Source organism: Pempheris klunzingeri, chromosome 11, assembly GCF_042242105.1.
Source record: "Pempheris klunzingeri isolate RE-2024b chromosome 11, fPemKlu1.hap1, whole genome shotgun sequence".
NCBI lineage: Eukaryota > Metazoa > Chordata > Actinopteri > Acropomatiformes > Pempheridae > Pempheris > Pempheris klunzingeri.
The window spans coordinates 2,053,088-2,067,376 of NC_092022.1; the positions used below are offsets into that span (position 1 = coordinate 2,053,088).

Sequence of the window (14,289 nt, forward strand, 5' to 3'; positions counted from 1 at the left end):
ATCTGAAAAGTTTTGAGCGACACAGCTTTAGAGTTTCCATCCAACCCTGTTGTTGTTTCTTTATAATTATTGTATTACTGTGTATATAATGTTTCTTTTTGGGTATATAAGGTTTTTCTGTATATGTTTATTTAAATTTTCTCTTTCTTTAACTGTTTGCTTTATGTCTGTTCTTTGAGCTGCAACAACAGCGAACTTTCCCCACAGCTGGATCAATAAAAAAGTTTATCTTTAAAAGCTTTAACTATCATTTTGATGATGTATCAGGATTATCTCTTGCTCCTTACTTTGAACAAAGAAACTGACAATTGTTCCGTGAGAAGCACAATTACAGCACTTTATTGTTCATAAATGCTTAAGTGAAAAATGAAAAACATAAAACAAATACGCACAATTCAAAGAACACATATTAAACAACTCTTTTGAAAAAAAAAAATTTAAATTAAAATTAAAAACAAATGTTCACGTCTGTTGTCAGTGTGGTGGTTACTGTCCAGTTTTGTGGGTCAAAGAAAGTTCAAATTGTGAAAATAGAAAGCAAGTACAGTACAGTCAAGGCTGATGAGCATAAGGCTGCAAAAAGCTGATGAAATGCTCCTTTATACTGTCAGAGAAGAAGAATAGCTTGGCGCCACTATTCTTCTCCCAGAACAGAAATCATTTAGAAAGAAGAAAAAAACAAAAAAAACTGGGGGGTGAAATTAAAAAAATAAAATCTAATCAAGTTAAAAGCAAAAAAAACCAAAAAAAACAAATCAACTCAGTTATTTGTTTTATATATAGATATATTATTTTGCAAAAAAAACTAGGTTTTTGTTAAAAAATAAACTTAAACATACGAGAAAATACCAGCCACCAAAGCGACACCTATCGTTAAGCATACCAATGTAGAACGTATGAGGCTACCTTACACACAGGTAATAGCAAATATTTAAGGGTACATGTACTGCAACATCTGTCCAAACATGTCTAAAAGACTGTACAAATTTACACTACCCATCTCAGTATAACTACATGAAAAACGATGGATTATCCGGTCAGCTTAAAAGCTTTACCTCACAACAACTCAATATTTTAAGCCACATTTAGAAGTTCAGTGGCCAAATCAACATTAGTAACTCCTTATCTCGTTGTAATAAAGTATATAGAAGGCAAAAACCTTTCTTCTGTTTGTTTGGTGTAACTTCACGTGTTGTCTTTGCACCTCCCCTCCCGCTCAGTGGGGAGAGAAATGTTAAAACCTTTGCTTACAAATCTTTTCATCAGTCCTAGCTGCTCGTGGAGTCCTGCCCTCATCGGTGGATGGCTTGTAGAGTCGTCTCCTCGTCGCTCCCTTCTTCACAGACACCCAAGCGTAGCTGGGGGGAGAGTCCTTCGGTGCGGGCGAGGCAGATCTGTTGGTGTGGATCAAATCCTAAAAAGCATTGTTTTGATTTTAAATCGGTCAGACCTGCTGTTTGCCCAGCTGGGCCCCGTCCCTCCCGCTCCTCGCAGATGATGGCACAAACTTGGGGATGATGATGGGCAGAGTGTCTCTCCCTTTAGCCGTCTGTCTTCCCGGGCCCTCTGTGGGCCCAAAGCCGTTCTCCACGTGCGCCCCTTCGTCCTCGTCGTCTTCGTCCTCGTCCTCCTCCTCCTCATCGTCATCGTCCTCCTCGTCGTCGTCGTCCGACATGTCGTCTAGATCTGAAATGATCTTGGCCCCCGTCCTCGGCTCCGCTCTCCCCTTAGCTCCGGTAAGCTGTTCGTTACCATGGAGACGCGCCTCTCCCTCCCTCTCCTCGTTATCGTTCTGCTGCTCTTCCTCGTCGCTGTCCGAGTCAATGGCGATGGGCTCGGAGAGGTCTAGAGGCATTTTCTGTGGTAAGGTGCTGTTGATTGTCTTGGTTTGGTCTCTGCTGGCACTCACGGGTTTGGGGGCAGACGGTGTCACTTTAGTACCCTCCACAGCCCCGCTTGGTTGTCCCTTCCGTGGAGGGGCCACACCACCGTTGGCAGCTACCAGCTCCCTGTGTCTCCGGAGAGCCTGCTCCGACAACCCCATGTGTGTCCTGGACGTCCGCCGCTTGCTATGCCTGCCCTCGTACTTGCCGTCCCGGGCGAACGCCAGCTCGTGGCTCACTTTGCTGAGCTCGTGCATGCTGAACCCGAGCAGCACGCTGGCATTCTGGGTTTCGCATTCCTGTACGCATTTCCTCCTTCTGTTGACAAAGTGGCTGGCGATGTCTGACTTCCATAGCCACAGACTGGCCGCCAGCTTCTCCACCTCCCGCCGAGTGGGATACGGCTCTCGATTGAAATACTGGGTTAGAAAAGCTTTCCTGGATTCATATGACTCGTTTTCTTGCCCTTTAGGGTCAAGAGCCAGAACTACGGGTTCGTCGGGATTTTCTACAAACGTAGACGGCCCGTTGATGTCCCTTGGGTGGGCCCGTTCGCCGGGGGGGCCTGGCCTCCTTCGTTTTGGCGCACTGCTGTCAGAGCTATCAAAGCTGGCCCGTTTGAGAGTGCTGCTCTGGGCCTGGCTGACCCGAGAGGAGTGAGCTGCCCGGCTGTCTTGCCCGTTCTGGGATTTCCCAACACCTCGACAGTGCACCAAGTGTAGAGTGATGGTGGAGGCAGTCATGTTGCTAGTATAAACCCCTAAGCAGTGAATACACTTGTAGGTCAGTTTCTTTTCTACGGGGTGGACTGTCTGAATCACCTGGTGCCTTTCTCTCAGGTGGTGGGCCAGTGAGTCTGAGATTGGGCCCTTGAGGATCGAGAAGCAAAGAGGACACAGTGTCTTGCCCACATCCCTCTTGTAGGGCACAGACGCCTGTGGGGCGCTCTTGGTTGGTGCACCGTCAGCAGCCCCTGAGGGGGTTTTGGGCGGGTGCTGAGGCATCAATCTCTTGCCTGATATTAGGGAGGCGGACAAAGCCGACGCGACGGAGGTGGTGTTGTTGTTTTGAGCGTGAAACGCCACCGACTCCTCTGGGGCGTCTCTCATGTTGTAGGTGGTGACAATCAACTGAACATTCTTGGGGTTGCCCTGCTGCAGAGTGAGGTCAAAGGTCAAGGGAGAGTCTGTGCGTGGGCCAACGGTCTCGTCCGGGTGCGACAGCCGCATGTGGGCCACCATCTTCTCAACGTCGTTGAAGGTCGCACGGCAGTGTGGGCAGGACAGGCCATGGATCAACATGTGGTTCAACAACGTGTCACTGGGGAGATAGCGGTTGCAGTAGAGACACTTGCTGGTGAAGTTGTGGATCTTCATGATGTAGTTGGCTACAGCAGGTACCTTCTCCGCCTTGTGCTCCTTCTCAAAGTGAGAACTGTACACGTTCTCTGGGAAGAGCTCGTTACAGATAGTGCAGATTTTCCACTTCTGGGTGTAGGATGTGCCAAGGACCGAGGAGCCTTTCTTGGCTGTGACAGAGGCTACGGTGGTAGCTGCTGCCTGGACACGAGATCCCAGAGGGTTGGATTTGAGCGAGGACGAGGCACTGACCACCACCTGACTCCGCAGGCTGCCGCCAGATAGAAGCTGCTTTGCTGCGTGCGACTGCTGGGGCACAGAAACCTGGGCATTCCCCGGCAAAGACACCCTCACCTGCTGGCTGCCAAGAGAGAACGGCTGGGTGCCGGCCTTTAATCTTATTCCATCATGTTTCATCCCAGATAGAAGACTTGAGCTGAAGCCGGTCTTTGATGGGATGGAAACTCGGCCCAGCTGCTGCGAGCCTGGAGACCTGGTAGTGGCCATTACTGCACCTTTAGGGCCCATCCCAATGATGGTCTTGTCACCTTGGGTTTTGGGGGGGATCATGATGATGGGTTTGGGACGTGGGACGATCACACTGGTGTGCCCAATCATGGCGGTCACCTGGTAGCCAATTCTCTCGTGGTCCTCAATGACGTGTTGAACAAGTGCCTCATAGGTCCTTGGAACAAAAAGACACTTCTTGCAGTGAATCTGGTTAGTGTTAACATTGTTTGTGTTACTACTCTCTGTATTCCCCGTGGCTCCTGCGGTGCCACCATTCTGAGCGTTTGTCTTCTCTCCCGGTTTCACGATGTAGGGCTTGGCCACTTGCTGGAAGTGTTCCCGGTAGATGTGCTTTCGCACTACATTGTACAAAGGGTCCCTGTAGGTGCACTTCTTGCAGTAGTACACCGCCTGCTCCACGCTGTCCCCGCTCCTCTTCATCAGCCCGTCCTTCATCATGATCCCACCGCCTCCCGCCACCATCCCACCGGGGCCCTGCCGCACAGTGTTGTTAGGCATGTGGAAAAGTTTGATGTGTGTTTCCAGAGTCTTTTTGTTGCCATTGTAAGTGCAGTAGGGGCAGTTGAGCAGTATGTTGTTCTCAAAGTCCTCGCTGTGGACGTTGCGGAAGTGGCTCTTGTATGCAGAGAAGTACTTGGACGAGAAGAGGCAACCGGAGCAGCAGAAAGGCTTTGATCTGTAGTCCTGGAGACACAGAGGTGAGAAAAAGCTTAGCCTTTAAAAGCCATTTCATTATTACACCATCAGAAATTTGATTTAGTCGTGTGAACAAAACTAATAATTCATGACAACAGATTCAAATAACAGTGTCGCAAAAAAAAAAAAAAAAAAAACACATATTAAGGTGAGTGTGTCACACACCTGCACTTTGGTATGTGATGGCTCCCACATGCACACATCTTCCCAGGTAGTGTGCTTTATGTACACCTCTGGAGGAGTAAAGTCCTTATAGTCCTAAACAATAAAGAAAACCAGATTAATACCCGACAATGAAACAAAGACAGAAACAATCAGGAGGATATCAGACTTTCACTATGGAGATTTGTGTATTTGTGGAGTTTATTCTTCCAGTTTTCAGGCTTTAATGCCAAACTCGTAGCTACAGTGTGATCCAGCGATGATGCATGTCTACATAGGGACACGAGGAAGGCATGTGTTGCTGTGCACGAATCCTAAATCTGCTTCCGCCGTGTCTAATAAAAGCTGATTGGATGAACACAAACAAAAACCCGCTGTGACAGAACTTTTTTTTACTACAATTTCTATATAATTCACAGGGTTGAATCATCACCTTTCTTCCGTCCTCTGGGACATCTGTTTTAATGTATGTTCGGGCTGGAAAATAAGTCAATATTTCCATTTCAAATCAAATCTAGCTCAAAATAAATGAATCACAACCTGTCAAGCATTAGGAACCGTGGCACATTCCTCCTTCGCGACGGTCTAAAACCTCATGTAACCCCATCACTTCAGTACAATTCTTCATGTTTGTGTCTCTATGCCTCTATGAAATCCACAGGAGTGGATACTGAATTATGTAAAGTCTTTGGTTTCTGCTTTTAAGCCTGAGGAGCATCTTTCTCTGACATGAAGTGCAGAATATGGACACGTGTCAATGAGGGTAAATACAATATACCGTATGGGTTTTATCACGAGTCCAGTTCCTATTATCACACGTTCTTTTAATGTATGCAGCTCTGTCAGGCACCCTCAACTCCTTATCATTAAACCAAAACAAATTAATCTGATGTACACCAGAGCTGCAAGTATCTAAAGAAGAATCAATCTTAAACCTTCACAACTGATAAAAAATAATGCTGTGAATGTGAATTTCAACACAGTCAAAGTGATATTCGGCAAACGTTTCACTGCATTTTCCTTAAGGCAAAGTAGAATCATTGTAAAAATACCAAAAAGTCTGGGCTCGCTCACCTCTAGGTGATCTCTACAGAACTCCAGGCCAATGTCTCCCAGGACCCTCTTGACATTTTTCCTCGCTTTCCGCAGACTGCCCAGGTTATTGACAGGGAGCTGGAACATTCTGCCCACCTGAGTAGAAGAGAAACAAACAAACACACACACACGGCATGTGATCAACAGGTGTCGGGTAGGATTTAGCATCAACTGCCTGTTTAAGTAAAGGCTTTTTTAGCATTTAGACGTAGTTATTTATCCGAGTAAAACAATAACACACATTTACCTAACAGAGACAAAAGAGTTGTGACTACAAGTAATAAAGTTGTTCCCCAATAGATCATCAGGCCAAAGTGCATCCTCTTAGTGGGGCTGCGTTCAAACCGAGACAATGAAAAACAATCCAGAAAGTCCAGTTTGAGCGACAGTTTAATGCGTTTAAAAAGCTCATCGGACACAAAAACACAGGATTTGTTCATCGCAGCGGTAAAGTTATCCATCGTTGTGATGCTCGTGGAGTTAACGGGCAAACGCTGCCCCACACAGCACGTTGCAGCAAAAGTGAAGGCCGTGTTGTTTTTCCCAGAGCGCTCTGTGTCAGTAGCCCTGCTGCGTTGACGGACTGGCAGCTCTGACAGCGTGACAGTGAACCAGCACCGTCTCCGGTGGAAAAGGCCCATTAGTGAAGCTTTAATTCCCCAACAGGGAGTTTAATAAACTGGCTAGGCTTAAGCAAGCAATCATGCGTCCTGGAAACCTTTAAGACCACATGATAACCAAGTTTAAAACACGCGCTGTGCAACTTGTGCACGAGGACGTTCGTTCACGTGGGTGACGCCAGACACTATCCTCCGATTGACAGGTGGTGAGCTAAGGCATGGAAACGCTGATGTAAGCAATGACCGAGTTCGCATAATTTAAGAGATTTGATTAGTTTTCAGGTGGGAAATGACCAACGGCTCAATACCTCAGTATGTAAACACAGACTGTAAACACAAGAAGAAAACTGCACAGGCAGCTTTAACTGCAAGACCAAAGACACTCAGTGGTTTGTTATTTATGATAAACGCTTTTTTTTGTTACAGTGGATGAAAGTTTTGATTCAAAGCTGCCCAAACCTCAGTTAACTGTCTGGAGCACTGATAAGAGGTTGTTGAAACAGAAAGACAGACCAAGTGCTTCCACACAAAATTGCAGCTGAACCACCATCCACACATCCGTGGTGTGCTCTGATCACCGACAACAGGCTTCAGGACCAATAAAGGCACTTTTTAAACCACAGGAAGTGAGCGCTGATTGATTCCTAGTCCGATGTGGACGGTCAAAAGTCTCTGTTTGAATCAGAGCAGCGTGTTGTAAGGTCAAAGGTCACTGAAGCACGGTGACATAAAGGCAGCTCAGTGACAAACAGCGCGGTCCCAAACAATTCCTGTGAACACCTCAGCTCATTTCCCTTCTAGAAAACACAGAACAAACACACTGTCCTGTCCCTGTGTGTGTGTGTGTGTTTTAACTAACTGTCGGCCTTGCGAAGAGCCGAGAGACATTTCCATCCATCCACCTGTCTGTCTGTCTGTCTGTCTGTCTGCTGTCTTGCCTGCCAGCTGTCCATCTGTCTCTCATTCAGAAACGTGCATAAGTGCAAAAGTGAGTCAAACAGACGCACACCCTCGCTCACTTCCCCTCTCTGTGTCTCCTTCCTGCCTCCTCCCATTACTTGTAGATGGCGCTAGAGAGGAGCTCCATTATGTAAGTCTCCCCATACTCAGCCTGCCCCCTTTTTTCTCCCTGCCTCGCAATACCATCTCAGAATGGCGCCTCCTATTGAGTCAGCAGCAGCCTCTACAATATGTCTGCAGTGGAGGGGGGAGGGGAGGGGAGGGGAGGGAGGGAGGGAGGGAGGGAGGGAGGGAGGGAGGGAGGGATGGTGGAAGGGGAGGGACAGAGGGAGCGAGAGAGATCAGCGAAGGGGGGAGGGTAAGTGTGAGAGGGGGAGTTGAGGGAGCTGGGAGGAAGAGGAGGGAGAGGGGAGGGGAGCCAGTGAGCGAGGGTAGAGGGGAGAGATGAGAGGAAAGGAGAGAGGACAGGGAGTGAGCGACGGAAGTGGAGGGTGGAGGGTGGAGGGGGGAGGGGATGGGATGGGATGGGGAGGCAGGGAGGTCGGACAGACAGGCTCAAAGGAGAGGAGAAGGGGAAGGGAGGGTGAGGGACGGAGGGGAAGAGGATGAGAGGAAAGGGGGGGTGGGATGGAAGAGGGTGAGAGAGGGGGTGACGGATAGGCACGAAGGGGAGGGGTGGTGGGGTTGGGAGGAAGGGAGGGAGGGAGGTAGAGAGAAGGAAAAAAAAGCCAAGGAGAGGCTGAAGAGGAGGGAAGGGAGAGAGAGAAGGAAGAAGAGAGGGAGGAGAGGCAATAGGAGGCTGCTCTGCTGAGGGCTGCTGGCAGAAAACAGGTTTCCCCCTTCAGACAAGAGGCCTGCAAACCTCCAGCCACTGATCTCCTCCACTGGGACGCGATCACAACCTGCGTGCTGCTCGACTACCTCCACGTGAAACATCTTTCCAGGGGAGAAGCTTCTGGTGACATTCCCACTGCTGCTGGAAAAGTTTAGGATGCATTTAAACCAAAAGCACAAGGAGGGAGGGAGGGGGGGTTCGCTGTGGCATCAGGCTCAACACCTGTCTGGTCTGCAGCCAATAAATATGCAGTAAAAAGGTGGAAGGACTGCCTGTGCATCTACCACACAGGTTGATGGTGGCGACCACAGTCTGACGCTTGTCAAAACACAGCCCTCCTCCTCCTCCTCCTCCTCCCTCTGCTGCTGCGGGGATCAAACACACAAAGTACGAGGTGCATGACAACCCTGGTGTCACCTGGTTGAACCCTGATCAGCTCACCTTTGGCTACTCACAACAAAAACTCTCCACACTCTCAGCGCAGTGTGGATGCACTTTAAGCAACCTCGCCGTTTCTAGCTCAACTCTCCGGGTGTAGCTTTAAAGGACTGCCCCAAATGCTAACGGGCTGGTGAGCGTTACTGTCACTGAATTAAATCTCTGATTTCTCCACATCTGGCAGGATCCAGATCGATGGCTCTTGGTAGGGAGCTGCTGCTGCTGCTGACAAAGAATGGGGACACACCGCGCTAAGTTAGCATGCTAGGCTAGCCAACTCGCACCAACAACATGGGGCTGTTAGACAACTACTCCTGCCCCTCTCTGTGCTTATCCCCCCCTCCCGCTCACTTCAGGACACCCGTTATGAACAACCGAGCCGGGGAAGTCATTCAACTTGAGGCGACGCTGAGACAAACCCTCCCACAGACTTGTAGAAAACACACCGCTGGCTACCATCGACAGAGCCAAGTTACCTTAGCTGTAGTTCAACCAGCACCCGTCGCATCTCCGCAGGTAGCTGCGGAGCTAGCGGCAGAACTACCGCTCATGTCCGGCGTCATGACAGACAAGTTTACCTGCTTTTCACATCCAGCGCTCCCGTCTGAGTGAAATGTGTCACCTCAGGGTGGCTGAGGGCGACGTGCGGACACTTTCACTCGCTCGGATGTTGAATCCTTTTCAGGTGACAACTAGCTAGCTTCGTAGGAGGGGAGGGGAGGGAGGAGAGGAGTGAGAGAGAGCGAGAGAGAGATCCAGCCACCCGGCCGTCGGTCTATCCTCCGAGCCCGACTCTCCCTCGCCGACGAGGGCTGTCCTCTTCCCTCTGGTCGGCAAACGGGAACAGAAAGCCTCGGAGCCTCATTAGACAATTAAAACCTCCATTTCCTGCAGCGGTGAGGACAGACGCATGTCCGCTTGTTGGGAGCAACTGCCGGCGTATCCACTCTTTCAGATAAAGACCCTAAAGTCTGCCTATGATTGCCTGGCAGCCGCTAACGCTTTGCCCATTCTCTTCCCTGACAGACAATACACATCCAGCCTAGAAACTGCCCTATCCAAAATGGCGCAAATAAAAGGGGCGGAAGTGACATCTACTTGATTAGCATAAATAATCTCATTGTGATATCCCGGCTCATTAAAACTCCTGATTGGGCTGCCAATCAGTTTAGCCAATTAAGCCGCCGTAGTTTCGGGAAAAAAAATACGCACCTAGCGTCTCAAAAGCCGCGGCGGGGCTTTGGTGTCCGTGCGGAGGGTCTGCGGGGTAAACAACCCGCCGCGGCAGTTGCGGGATCCGGCCGGCAGCGGGCGTCCTCCCGCCTTCGCTTTGTGCGCATGCGCGGTCCCCGGCTACATCTGGCTCTTTCTCTCCCCCCCCTCCGCCTCCCCCTCGGATGTGCACAGTGCCTCAGCACTCAGCTGGAGCCGCAGGGCGAACGGTAGGTGGCGCTGTGATACGCCGTGCGACCAACGGCCCGACTCTACCAAACTGACCGGGACTACTTTCCTACTTGCCACTGAAGGGCAGCCAAGAACAACCGTGTTCATCCACCTTAACGCGGCGTTTAAATGGTGAAAGTTAATGGTGAAGCATCGGTGTCAGCTGGGGTTCATTGTTGCCCTCTTACCCCCCCATCATCACCCATCAAAGTGAGTCAAAACCCACCCCTCCATTTTTTATCTTTTTTAAAGTTACACCACCACCTACTGAGTCCACCTGTGTTGTAAATCCGATTTAATGTTAATTTAGGAATGTGTAGCATAGGCTTTGACTTGATTTAGACACAGGTCGGGTGTCAATTGGTGCTTATTCACTTTATAAGCTTTCAAATAAATAGAAACAAAGCACACAGCAATCATGGTGCTTTCAGGGCCCCTGAGGCGTTCAGGACTCCTGGGACAGATGCCCGCTTCACTTGCACATGGAAAAGCCAACAGTGTGAGGAGAAAAGTGGGGTGTTAAATGTCTTCAGTGGTATAAATTCAAGCTGCTGTGACCCCTGAGTATATTTAAGAGAACCTGTAGACTACAACTACTGCCTTCATGTTTATTAAAACACCTTTCCTTGTGTTTGGGACCATTGGCGTCCATTTAAATGGCTTTCCAGAGTATCCTAATCATCACGTACAGGCCTGAGGTCACATGGTTTTGACCTAAAGCTCTTCAGCTCTTTCGGACGTGGAAAAAAGAGGAAAAAAAAGAGAGCACAATTTGTTTAAATACAACTGTTTAATTATAATACAAACAGTGACCTAAACCTGTCTGACAGCTGTTGTTATTGCAGGGTTCAGTCAGCTGTCTGGACTGGGAATGACGAGACGCCATGCGCTTTGTTCGAATTCAATTAATGGGAATGTAAAGCACAACGTTCCTTCAGTATTCCGGACGGCGACCGACTGACTGGGAGAACTGTGTTGGCTATTAAATATAAAAACAAGTGAGAGACATTTCTCACTTGTCGTTTGCCGTCATGTCAGTGAAAGTCTGATACAACTACTCTCGTTAAAGACGGCGACTCTAGCAGTGAAAAAAACACGGTATGATACCCTAACCCTATGGCGTCGCTGATCATGTCGTGGCGAAGAGTGTGAGCAGTCCTTTCACGAATGACACAATCTCGTTCCCTCCGAGTTTGGACTCCCCGTAAACTCGATCCACAAAGGAAATGGGTACCTGTTTTTTGGAGGAAGGAGAGAAAAAGATGGTTTTCAGTTCACATCCAAAAGTATGGATGCAGCATCACAAGGCTGAAGATTAAAGGACAACTGCAGTATTTTTGAATCTGGGCCCCTTTTGTAAAAAAAAAACCCAAAAAACAACAACATATTTTGGGTTACCACACTACCACAGGCTACCTACACAGATAGACCTGCAAGATCCTTTTTGTTTAACCAGAAACAGCCATTGTATCATGATAATAAAAACACACCAGATTCCATTGACAAAAACACGAGGAGTTGCTGGCCTACAGCTATCTCGATTGGTTAGTTTCCTTCTGTAATTGTGTGACTTTGGTGTTTAAAAAGGCTTAATAGTTCAGATCCAACATTTGTGTAAGTAAGTACAGTAATTTAACAATTAAGGCAGCAGTAGATCAGCCACTCCTGTGTTCTGTGAGGTAAAATGACTGTCTTTGTGAATGGAGTCTGGTAGGTTTGAATAATGTGGTAAAACAGCTGTTTCTAGTTAAACAAAAAGGATCTTACAGGCCTACCTCGGTTTCTGTAATGTTGTCAGACACTGAGAATAACAATCCGGGCCTGTGGGTTCACAAATCAAAACTTAGGTTTTAAACAGTCTCTGGAGTCAACTTCTTACTTTGGTGCAGTGGTTTTTGAGCTTGACCTGGTCTGATGTGGTCTGGACACAGAAAAAGCAGCAAATACTGCTGAGAAAGTGTTTTAACAAATGTGACACTGTGATTTTAAGTCTCTGGGGTCAACTTGTTAATTTAATCTAAATTCAACAAGTCCAATAACAGTGATTTTTGAGCTAGACCTGGTCTGATGTGGTCTGGATGCAGAAAAAGAAGTGAAATTGTCCCTTTTTTGTTTAATAAATCTGACAGAGGGTTTAAAAAAACATAAGCACATGAATAAATGAATGAACTGGTGCCTCACCTCTCCGATTGTGTAGTTGAGCTGTCTGGCGCGGACGATCATCTCCATCTGAAAGACATACCCTTTGGACACGCACCGCTCCACCAGACTCTCCAACACCTTCTTCTTGTACAGCCTGACAGCAGCGAGAAAACACGGCAGGCATCAGCTGCATGCACGGCATGCGCACCTTAAAACACACAACACTCGCAGCACTCACCTGAAGCTGCCGGTGAGGTCTGAAGCACCGGGTCTCAATAACATCTGAGTCAAAAAGTTGGCCCCCCGACTGCGAACGAGAGCAGGAGACGGAAGAAAGACAAAAAAGTCAAACCTCAGCGTCTGGCCTGTTTAAATCGGGGTCAGCGCAGGACGGATGAGAGGAAACTAAAGACTGTGCGCTGCTGCTGACTTGCAGTTAAGTCACCTGATGAGTTTCCTGCGCAGGTCCCAGCCGTAAACGCCTCCGTTCCCTTGGTATCGAGTACCAGATACCAGGTCGTAATTACCTTCCTTCTGCTTCCTGGAAACCAGACAAAACATACTCACCACCTGCTCTTCCAGCTGCCATTAGTGGCAGAGTAGCAACATATTATTGCTTAAATAATCTGACTATTGTGTGCACACAAACTGAAAGTGTAGTCAAAAATCACAAGACAGGAAATGGAAATTTAGAGATACTTACTCAATAAATTCTGGGATGAATTTTGGCTGAAATAAATAAAAAAAACAACAATGATTGAATATCACAGAACCTGTTATATTTCACATAATATTGCAATTAATTCTAACTTTTGGGATGATAGAGAGTAGAAAAGACAAACAAAATAGATCAGATTAGCTCACACCTCAGATCCAAACACAACCTCTAAAGCAAGTCAGGAATCAGTGATAGAATCAGTTAGTTCTACATTGATTTGTGGATTCATTAATCACTCAGTAATGAAAATAATTCTTAATTACAGCTCTGTGTGTTCGTGTGAAGCGACTCTATGCAGCCATTGAAACAAGCTCCACTCACATGATGGGAAAGATCTGCATCCATTATGATGATGAAGTTCCCGGTGGCATGCTTCATGCCGTGGATGTAGGCGGTGCCTTGGAGAGGAAACAGGAGCTCATCAGTAACAGGCAAAGGTTATTAGAAGACGTACAGAAGAACATTTTTACGCAGTTTCAAGCTTACCGAGACCCAGTTTCTTCGCTCTTGGTCGCAGAAGCTGAACCACAGAAAAGAGAGATTAGGAGTCTGCATCAAGCAACATTGATTCAGACGGCATGTTAATTATAATATTACATACCCACAATGCATTGTTTGGTTCCTCAATCTGGCGCCATGTCATTGATTTACACTGATACTTACTATCTTATCCTCTCCATAAATCTTCTGCAACTGTTCTGCCACATCCAGTGTGCCATCTGGGCTTCCGTCGTCAATCACAATTATCTCGTAGTTATATCCGCTGTAAATACAACAAATTACTTGTAAATAACCCTGTTTCTTTTGTTGTCTTAATGCAGAAGATCTTGTAAAAAAAATAATATTGTAATCCAACAATTAGAACCCAAAGCTGAGCTGTCAGAGAGTCTCAGTGGTTTAGTGACAGCTCATCACTGACCAGCACCAACATTAGCTTGCGTTAGCCGAGCGCCTTTTCTGGCTCCCCTGAACTCACCTTTCACCGAAATACTTCACCAGCAGCCAGACGATCAGAGGGAGGTTTTCTCTCTCGTTGTAGGTCGGTAGCAGCACTGAGTATTTGTCCGCGTCGTCCCGGTTTCGCTGCGAAGTTTTCCTGCTCGCCATGGCGACGTGAATCCACTTTAGCCACACGGCGTGAAGCTGGGAAAGGCGACACGCGACATCCTGTTAGCTGTTTTCAAAATAAATGTAATTAAAATTAAAAACACACAAACAGGTTTAGAGCCACGAGCTACTTACGTGAGTTTTTCAAAAAAATGTCAATGGTATGGTGAAAATCAAGGTCAGTGAAGTCACCATATAAGGTTTCTTGCCAGTCTGTCATGTAGCCTGATTGTCTCTGATTGGCTTGGAAAAATCTCGTAGTTCTACTGCCTCATGGTGAGGGTAGGGACGGCATTTTGAA

At 47.5% G+C, this 14,289-nt stretch overlaps 2 protein-coding genes across 2 annotated transcripts; both read right to left on the reverse strand.

The window, feature by feature from the left end:
- Positions 1-323: 323 nt before the first annotated feature.
- Positions 324-9,621, reverse strand: adnpb (activity-dependent neuroprotector homeobox b). Its single transcript, XM_070839978.1, has 4 exons — positions 9,157-9,621; positions 5,705-5,821; positions 4,634-4,726; positions 324-4,456 (listed from the first exon to the last, which is right to left on the reverse strand). Exons 2-4 carry the CDS (start codon positions 5,810-5,812, stop codon positions 1,445-1,447), a joined length of 3,213 nt encoding a protein of 1,070 aa, XP_070696079.1. The 5' UTR covers positions 5,813-5,821; positions 9,157-9,621; the 3' UTR covers positions 324-1,444.
- Positions 9,622-10,792: 1,171 nt separating this feature from the next.
- On the reverse strand, positions 10,793-14,021 carry dpm1 (dolichyl-phosphate mannosyltransferase subunit 1, catalytic). Its single transcript, XM_070839791.1, has 9 exons — positions 13,858-14,021; positions 13,545-13,644; positions 13,368-13,401; positions 13,203-13,279; positions 12,867-12,892; positions 12,609-12,704; positions 12,402-12,470; positions 12,203-12,317; positions 10,793-11,255 (listed from the first exon to the last, which is right to left on the reverse strand). Exons 1-9 carry the CDS (start codon positions 13,986-13,988, stop codon positions 11,151-11,153), a joined length of 753 nt encoding a protein of 250 aa, XP_070695892.1. The 5' UTR covers positions 13,989-14,021; the 3' UTR covers positions 10,793-11,150.
- Between the last annotated feature and the right edge of the window lie 268 nt (positions 14,022-14,289).

Coding starts and splice junctions, on each gene's coding strand:
- adnpb (XM_070839978.1), bottom strand. CDS start 5,812: ATGTTCCAGCTCCCTGTCAATAACCTGGGCAGTCTGCGGAAAGCGAGG. Junction 4,727..5,704: donor TCTGTAGAGATCACCTAGAG/GTGAGCGAGCCC, acceptor TTTATTGTTTAG/GACTATAAGGACTTTACTCC. Junction 4,457..4,633: donor CATCACATACCAAAGTGCAG/GTGTGTGACACA, acceptor CTGTGTCTCCAG/GACTACAGATCAAAGCCTTT.
- dpm1 (XM_070839791.1), bottom strand. CDS start 13,988: ATGGCGAGCAGGAAAACTTCGCAGCGAAACCGGGACGACGCGGACAAA. Junction 13,402..13,544: donor TTTATGGAGAGGATAAGATA/GTAAGTATCAGT, acceptor TCTGTGGTTCAG/CTTCTGCGACCAAGAGCGAA. Junction 12,893..13,202: donor ATGCAGATCTTTCCCATCAT/GTGAGTGGAGCT, acceptor TATTTATTTCAG/CCAAAATTCATCCCAGAATT.